The sequence below is a fragment of the Ammodytes marinus genome (genome assembly GCF_949987685.1).
Source record: "Ammodytes marinus genome assembly, chromosome: 14".
NCBI lineage: Eukaryota > Metazoa > Chordata > Actinopteri > Uranoscopiformes > Ammodytidae > Ammodytes > Ammodytes marinus.
The window spans coordinates 25,538,428-25,547,726 of record NC_137218.1 but is presented as its reverse complement, the minus strand read 5'-3'; the positions used below and the strand labels follow the sequence as shown (position 1 = coordinate 25,547,726).

At 41.8% G+C, this 9,299-nt stretch overlaps 1 protein-coding gene across 1 annotated transcript; it reads left to right on the top strand.

The window, feature by feature from the left end:
• The first annotated feature begins 981 nt into the window (after positions 1-981).
• On the top strand, positions 982-5,855 carry ckma (creatine kinase, muscle a). The gene is made up of 8 exons (XM_080040440.1): positions 982-1,058; positions 2,225-2,432; positions 2,633-2,787; positions 3,032-3,164; positions 3,812-3,983; positions 4,118-4,241; positions 4,778-4,967; positions 5,362-5,855. Exons 2-8 carry the CDS (start codon positions 2,240-2,242, stop codon positions 5,538-5,540), a joined length of 1,146 nt encoding a protein of 381 aa, XP_079896566.1. The 5' UTR covers positions 982-1,058; positions 2,225-2,239; the 3' UTR covers positions 5,541-5,855.
• Positions 5,856-9,299: the final 3,444 nt, after the last annotated feature.

Below are 9,299 nucleotides of genomic sequence, written 5' to 3'. Positions count from 1 at the left end.
AAACATGTGTACGAGTGAAGATGTCAGATAAATTGTGTCTGAACGGGTTTTTTTTAAACCAAAAACGGGAAAACTGTCACGTTTTCACCGTGTAAAGTGCCCCTAAATATTTTCAATTTGACATGAAAAACACAAACAGTCCTCTCACCTCAAATTCAGCAGTCTAACTCCAAGGAAGAATACTGTATGTAGGTGACCTCTGATCCCAACTCTGGATATTTTCATACCAAAATTTCACAGACAACGCCTTCTGGTTCTGAGATATAACGATTGTGACAACCAACCCGTGTGACATATAACCCCGTTCTCCCCCATCTCTTCTCTTACTAATGTATGGTTTTTGGGCAGCCTTTACACCACTGTGTGTGACTCCGTTTCACCTTACAAGCTGCTGTTGCTGAATAGGCTGCATCCTTAATTTTTCGTATTGGATAACTGACCAATCCTGCTGCAGGGGGCCATTACTCATCAACAAGGAAGTATCAATTAAATGTTAGCCATTTAGGATTCCCATGCACATCATTCTCCCTATCCAGAGGTATCTTTAACTGATAACTGATGATAAAATGTGTCTTTGGACACTATTTCCAACTTTTTCCAACCATCATGCCTGGCCCAAGGACCCCTGATCTCCCTGGCAGCCTTTGCTAAAGTTAAGCTCAGCTGTTTTTCGGTTGCTTCAACTACCCCTAACAACACCCCTCACCCACACTTGTGATGCCCCCCACCCACCCCCAGATACTCCCACAGTCCAACTGGGGCTATGTATAGTCCCAGGGTGGATGAGGGGTGGTGGGTGTGAGGGTACAGCTGCAGTACCCATCTTGGATGACTGATATGTAAATGTGTCTCTTTCACAAACTGTTCAGAATATCGGTGCAACGGATCTGGCCAATGAGGACACAGCAGGCACTAAAATGGCCAAGCCAATGGCTGAGGTTCTGCCTGGTATATAAACGGGGGGCAAAGACCTCCAGCTTTGGGTGACCCTATTTTGACTGTGGTGAACAGGATTTGATCTCAAGGACTGTTACCTCTGTTTCTTGTCTCGTGTGCAGGTAAAGAAATATCGCAGAGATTATTGGTTTAAAAGAAGGATGATCAGATATTCTGAGGCAGTGATTTGGAGAACTATTTTTGGCAGATTTTTTCTGGAATGAAGGGTTTTTGACTTTAAGTCCACGATGCATTCAATGGATAAATGCACAACAATTCTGGGATATTTGAATCCATATAATGCTTTTTTGGAAGACCGTAGCAGTAGCTGCAATGTGTTTTTATTTGTAAATTTGCATCACTACCAATATTGATGCATTCTGCAAATGGTTCTCTTATTCGAAGGGTGATTTATGTGGACAGGTGCTTCGGTTTGTGACATGTTAAAGACTGCCTGAAGGCCCTGCATGTCCACTAATGTATTATAGCCATTAAAGAGTCACACTTTAAAGAAGGCCTTTTGGCTTTTAAGGTGTCAAGACAGCTGTTCTAAGCAAGTGACTAATGGATTGAATATTTCAATTTCATTATCTCATATGGCTTATTACCAAAATGTAACACTGCAGCTCAGTACAGGTCATATTTAACAAGTACGTCAATTAATTTATCAGTCTTTCATTATTCACGTGCCCAGCATATCATGGAAAAATTATACAATTTTCTAAATGGTAACATGTATATGTCTATAGATAATTAAAAGTAAATCCATGTTGGAGGACCATAGTGGAGTAGACTGAATGGAATCATCTTAAACTTGTCAGACTTTGGTCAGGAACTCAGACTATTGACAGTTTTAGGTGTTTAACCTGTAGGGTGAGTGGGGATACAAAGAGGGTGCAGAGTGTTTTCAAAAGGGATGCATTTCCGTGTCAATGTAATTTGGAGGACTGGGGTTCTGCATGTGCAAAGGAAATTTAAATTGTAATTGTATATGCTGCGGACATTTTAAAAGGAAGGGTATAGAGTCAGATGTGCTGATGCTAAAAATACCCAGCCATTCCTCCTCCGACTATATTTCAACTGGACACTTGAGCCGTCGTGAATTGAGTGACACTTGTTACCAGAATTCCACTGCCGACGCCACTGAAACTATGCAGCTGTCTTGCAGATTTGATGTGGATGTCTATTTGACCCTTGCAGAAGACAGCCTAAAAATTGTAATAGTTTTTTTTCATCATTACAGGCCTCTGTCAAGTTTGCTAATCCTGTTTTGTCTCATTCTTTGCAGTGTTAGAAAGCAATCATGCCTTTCGGTAACACCCACAACAACTTCAAACTCAACTACAAAGTTGAGGATGAGTTCCCCGACCTGTCCAAGCACAACAACCATATGGCCAAGGTGCTGACCAAGGAGATCTATGGCAAGTTGAGGGACAAGCAGACACCATCAGGCTTTACCCTGGATGACGTCATCCAGACTGGTATCGACAACCCCGGTGAGACAAAGAAAGACACTACAACGAACCAAGAAATATTTCTATGAATTATAAAATCAAACAGAACCATTGTCTTACAAACATTCTGAATATTCCTGGTTAAATAAAGTTTGGCGAAAAAATAAGATTTATTGCAACAACGCTAAATTAGTTTAAAGCTTGTCTCTCAATATCTGTGACTATTTGCCCCCTACCTTCAGGTCACCCCTTCATCATGACTGTTGGCTGTGTCGCTGGTGATGAGGAGTCCTACGAGGTCTTCAAGGATCTGTTCGACCCCATCATCTCCGACCGTCATGGTGGATACAAGGCAACCGACAAGCACAAGACCGACCTGAACTTCGAGAACCTGAAGGTACAGCTTCCCATAAAGCCCTATTCACTTTCAATTTCCACTTCGATAAGTTAAGAGTCTTAGAAACATGTGAAGAAAAACACAAGCCGTATCGTGTAAAACCTTCAGTTCAACCAAAAACCACACTGAATAATTTCCTTGATTTTCACACCTTCAACTTGACAATTAGAAGATGCTCAGTACCCTACATGTTTACTACATTGGTGGCCTCTGTTTCACTTTGTAATCAATCTTTTGTCATTAGGGTGGTGACGATCTGGACCCCGCCTACGTTCTGTCCAGCCGTGTCCGTACTGGCCGCAGCATCAAGGGAATTGCCCTGCCCCCCCACACCAGCCGTGGCGAGCGCAGACTCATCGAGAAGCTGTCCGTTGAGGGTAAGCTATAGCCTACATGGTTTGGATGCACAAGTATGCAAAGGGTTGGGCGGTAAGCTAGGCCTTTCTCAAACAACGGGCATTCACCAGAAATATAAAGTGTCATTGAAGAAAAAAGAGGTGCAAAACATGAACGATGAACCACAAACTCTTGTTGTGCTTCTTCCTTTAATGCTAAATTAGCATAAATGGTCATGTTAAAACTAAAGTGCTAAACTCTTTAATATAAATAAATGTTGATTACATTCAAGCCATTATCAATTCAAGCCTTACAACTCCACAAAACTCTATGTATTTCTCACTATGGCGGCGTTTACAAACTGGTGTCGCCCTCCGACATAGCTGCAGGAGCTCAAGAAGCTCCCACAAAATGTTTAAGTTGTTGATTCTACTGCCAAGAAAAACCCCAGACCTACAGTAGAAGTTATAAAATCCATGTGCGATCACTGAAGGCTTACCTCATGTAGATGCGCAGACAATTTGGAAATACTCAGAATTCCTCAAGGGGGTTTGACGATAAGTTACGTACTATAGCTTTATGTGACGTAGGAGACTAAACAATAGCCCTTACTGCTCAGTATTTCCTGTCAAGATCTATACTACCGCAGGAGAACATTCAATCTTCATTTGTTCATCTGTCTCTCCAGCTCTGACCAGCCTGGATGGCGAGTTCAAGGGAAAGTACTTCCCCCTGAAGTCCATGACTGATGCCGAGCAGGATCAGCTGATCAACGATCACTTCTTGTTCGACAAGCCCGTCTCTCCCCTGCTGACCTGCGCCGGAATGGCCCGTGACTGGCCCGACGCTAGAGGCATCTGGTTAGTACTACCAACCAACCAACCAATAATTGCCAGCCATCTGTGGAAACACTTTTCTGGGATCTTAATCACTGTCATCATGTTTCTGATGTACCTTTGTGTTTTACTGATCATTGGCATCCATCTCCATCCAGGCACAACGACAACAAGTCCTTCCTGGTCTGGGTGAACGAGGAGGATCATCTGCGCGTCATCTCCATGGAGCAGGGCGGTAACATGAGGGAGGTCTTCAGACGTTTCTGCGTTGGTCTGAAGAAGGTAAGCATTTGTGTAAAGAATACCTGAAAACCCTACTTGAGTAAGATTAGAGTTACCCTATTAGACAAATGAATATATGACAAGCTTCAAGTCACCTATTACAATTGACTTCATTTAAAGTACAATAGTATCTGATTTTGAAAGTATTTAGGTATCAAGAGTATTAAGCTTATATGTAATGTAGTATGCTCAAAGATGCACTATGTAGAGCTTAAGCAGTGGTTGAGGAGAATACAATATTTTCTAAATCATAATTTGTAAAGTGACTTAATACTTAACTAAAGTTATAAGATAAATGTAGTGCAGTAAAAAGTATAATATTTCCCACTGAATTGTAGTGGAGTAGAAGTATAAAGTAGCATGAAAGGAACATAATAAATTGCCTCAAACTTGTACTTAAGTACAGTACTTTTGTAAAGGTACACCTCTGGTAACCATTGATAATGGGATCCTAATTTGACTGCATGAAAGTGTAAATCTCCAGTGTGGATCTCTAGTGGATGTTCCTCTGACTTTCCTTCTTTCTTGATCGCCAGATTGAGGAGATCTTCAAGAAGAACAACCACGGCTTCATGTGGAACGAGCATCTCGGATACGTCCTGACCTGCCCATCCAACCTGGGAACCGGCCTGCGCGGTGGAGTCCATGTCAAGCTCCCCAAGCTGAGCACACACGCAAAGTTCGACGAGATCCTCGGCAGACTGCGTCTGCAGAAGCGCGGCACAGGTAAGAATATATAAACTCTGTGTGGATCAGATGCGCTAAAGCGCGAAAACCCAAATCCACAAAATCCTTCTAACTATGTCATTTGGGGAGTTAGTTGCATGAAAGCAAGAATTTGAAAAAAGTTAGGCATACATATCAATCCAAATTAAGGATATGGTCATTTAAGTTTGATACACTTTACAGAGATTCGGCCTAAATGAGTAGGGCTGGTTCTTAATACACAATATGTAGCATATTTTGAACTAAGTGTATTATCAACTTTAATATGATATTTTCGACTACTTTGGACCAGGTTTCCATAGGCTTTAAGATCTCTAAAGAGACCGTAGCATTCTGAGCTGTAAGGTGAGATGTGTAATCAGTACCTCAACCCTTGTCCTTTGTCCTTTCTCAGGTGGTGTGGACACAGCCTCCGTTGGTGGCGTGTTCGACATCTCCAACGCTGACCGTCTGGGCTCCTCCGAGGTAGCACAGGTCCAGATGGTGGTTGATGGTGTCAAGCTCATGGTTGAGATGGAGAAGAAACTGGAGAAGGGAGAGGCCATCGACAGCATGATCCCTGCCCAGAAGTAAACAGGGACAATCGTATGTTTCACTCGTGACCATTTGTGTGCAAACGAGCCAGCTGACGGGCGTGCAGAGGAAACAGCCGCTCAACATAAAGACTCTTGACTCTGCACACCATTTTCCTCCTTCCAGCTCCTTTTCTCTTCTGACGTCCTTTGACCCTCTTTTTCACATTCGCCAGTGTTAGTCAGTAACATCCTTGGATCAGCCTCCACCGAAAGGTGGTGATGTGGCATCACCTACTTTTTTGTCATAAGAAGTAATGATTATTGAAACTGTTTATACTGCTCAATAATAAAAGTGCCCCATAAAACAACTAAATGAATCATCATGGTCTTTTGTACTGGAAACCGATATTGAACAACTTGAAGATGTACATTTAATGTCATCTCTTGTGCAAAAAAGCCCTTTTTCATGGTTTTTTCAAGATTAATATAGGTCCCCAGGTGTGACTAGAAACTCCCAAAGTATGAGAAAAAACAACCCTCTCTCCTTTCTCCACCTCCACTTTTCTGAAAACCATCCCTGCGTTCCAAATAACATACTCTTTATTTACACTATACATACTAAAGTACAGAAGAGTTTTAGGGCCACAGGAGAGAGAAAAAATCATATGAGGAAGTTTTTTTTTTCATTATGTCGAGAAATGTCAAGAGTAAAGACGAATACTCCAAAATGCTATTGGAGTTAGTGGGGCATTTATGTATTTTCAGCATACTACAATTGACGTGCATATATTGGGACATCCAAAATATTTTTCTGGCATACTAAATAGTAGGGAAGTATGGGTATTGGAACGCAGGGCATTTGTCATATTTCTTTCCCCCAGTGATGTCATAATGGTAGAAGCCACACCTCCTTTTACAAACCTGACGTAGCACCACCCCCACCTTTGATAAACACAGCCCCAGATACACTCCCGGTTTGAATCCTACTGATAGTTAGATCCAAGGCCAATCAGAGCAGACTGGAGTTATTGCATACATTTGTGGCACCTGTGTCAGATTCCCAAAGTAATAGAAAAACCCTCTTTCCCTTTTCTCCACCCTTTCTGATAACCTGTGTTCAAAAACCCTAGTCAGATTTTTCTCTCTATACTGTATGTTTTCAAAATGGGAGAAGCCACACCCTCCATTACCAACCTAACGTAGTACTCCCTCCATCAGTGATAAGCACAAGCCCAGATCCCTCTAAATCTACCTGGTAGTTAGACCCAGGGCCAATCAGAGCAGACTGGGCTTTTTTGGAAGAGACAGGCACTAAAACGGCAAGTCTCAGACAAAGACTTAAAAGATGAGATTCAGCAATGGCACTGTGAAAAATAAAAGTTTTTTTTTGGACACTACACCATGAAAACAGTTTCTAGTAGACACCAAAATGAAAATCATGTAACCTGAAAATGAGCATAATGTGTGACCTTTTAGGCCAAGAACAATTTGTTCAACAGGTATCATCTTCCCCTATTAAAACTCACCTTGTCAGACAATCAAACGTTTGTGTGTCATAGCTTTAAAAACAAAACACCACAATGAAGGGGAAAATGCCAACATCAGTGAATTTTATTAATCTTCAGCTCCATGTTCTCCTTACATACCACAACCACTCAATCTCAGTTTACAGTTTGTTTCTGAGGGGAGGAATTAAACAGCAGAACAGTGTAAAATTACTCATACAGGTCAAACTGTGTGTGTTTCTTCAGTCTCTTTTGCACATAACATCAACTGTTTCCAAAATCAGTTTTGAGATGACAGTGCATGTTAAATACTGATCCAACATAGGGTCCTAATACTGTACCATCCACCATCTAAACCAGACCAGTGACGCACCGTCTCTGAGCAGGTACACACGAGGTTACTCAACACTCTGGTCAACAAAACTCTTTTCAAGACATTTTCACAACAGATTCCACCTTCAGACAATGTTCCTCCATCTTATACTTAAGAGTGAGTTGTTGTACACTAACTTATTTTTTTTTGCTTTTAAGCCAGTTTCACTTCAATAATTTCCACTGAAATGCTTCGCAAACAACCTGATATTATATTTGTGATCAGGTGACAGTGACGTTAACGTTTCTATGGCTTGAATGCAACCCAGGACTTTCAACATGTCAGGGACTTTATTGGGATCAGTGTAAATTCAGGTTTTTCAATAGAACCAAACTGCACAATTTATTCCCAATGCACGTGTCCTCGCTGGATCTAAAACAACATTTTTCTTACACACTGTTTCACTGTGGTGCATTTAATGTTATATCTAAATACTTCTAAGGAACTCAGAGGCCCTTCTTGAGCGTACCAAACCCATTCAAAATCCTCTAGCAAATAAGGTGGAGTGTAGTCACTGTATTTCACCCAAGCATTCTCGTTTTTTGTTTTTGTGAAAGGGGGAAGGACCTGGTGCCACATTTAGCACCATTTCATTGTATCAATTAACGTCTAAAAACAATCGCCTCTGCAAGTTCACAAAGCTTCCAATCCTAGTTGTGCATCATGTTTCATTTTTTCCCCCCTAAAACCCAAACTCTGAAGTCATGCAGGATTGCAGGTTGGTTTTTGTTCCCCCATTGTCACTGACATAATCTGCTTTAAACTAGAATTACTTCCCCTTGCTCTAGCTATAAATAAACCTTGAGCTCTAAGATATATACTATATTCATATATTTTATATACAGCCATCAACTGACCGATATAAATCCTGTTTTTCTTTTTTAAACAATATTATTCTAAAAAATAAATAAAGTACCTGTGCAAATATCCACAAATTGAAGTGTTTTCACATTTAAGACATTGGCGCCCTCCAGTGGCTAGTTCTGGGTATTACCTATACAGGTACACTGGAAGGAGCTGATTCAAGTCAAAGCAAAGTGCATTGAGGTCTATATTACCTAATGCTAATATACACCACAATGAGAGACGTCCAGGGAGAGGACAAGGACAGACTCCGGGGCGTCCATGTTGGTGCCTGTTTCTCAGCCCGAGCTCCCAACTATTGGGGCTCCACCAGACAGCACACACCAAAACAGGACTGAGAAGATGTCATACATGGGTCTAACGATGTGAGAGTGTGGACGATGGCTGAGTGTTTGCCTGTCAGAATACAGGCTCGCAAACGAGGAGCCGTGGAAAAGCCAAACGCTCATTGTGACAATAGAAAAAGTGGTTGGTACATACCAAGGTGGTGGACAGTTAAGGTCGGCGTCCCTGTTAAAATGTAGGGAGTCGGGGGAGTTAATGAAAGGAAATGGGGGTTTGGGGTTTTGGGTCACCATGAGCAAAGCCACAACCGAGAGATAGTATTAACAGTAAATCAGCAGCCGACGACATGATCTCTGTAGCCTACGCAAATATCACAGTACGTTATTCACTAAAAAACAGGGGAGGGAGCAATAGAAAGCTTTCTCAATTTTTTCTGTCTCTCTTTTTTTTCTTTAAATACATTAAATATGTACTGTATGAAGGCGCTGGGGGTCGGTCACTTTAAAAGGCAACTGGACTAGCAAAAAGGAAAACACTGTGCACACACACTGCCTTCATCGTGCCTTTTTCCAGATTCAGAACTCTCTCCACCCCTGATCCCCACTGTCATCAATAATGGACAGACCAGGTCACCGACTGTGCTACAAAAAGGAGTGGGTGGACATTTGGAGGTGTAGGTGTGTGTGTGTGTGTGTGTGTGTGTGTGTGTGTGTGTGTGTGTGTGTGTGTGTGTGTGTGTGTGTGTGTGTGTGTGGGTGTGTGTGTGTGTGTGTGTGTGTGTGTGTGTGTG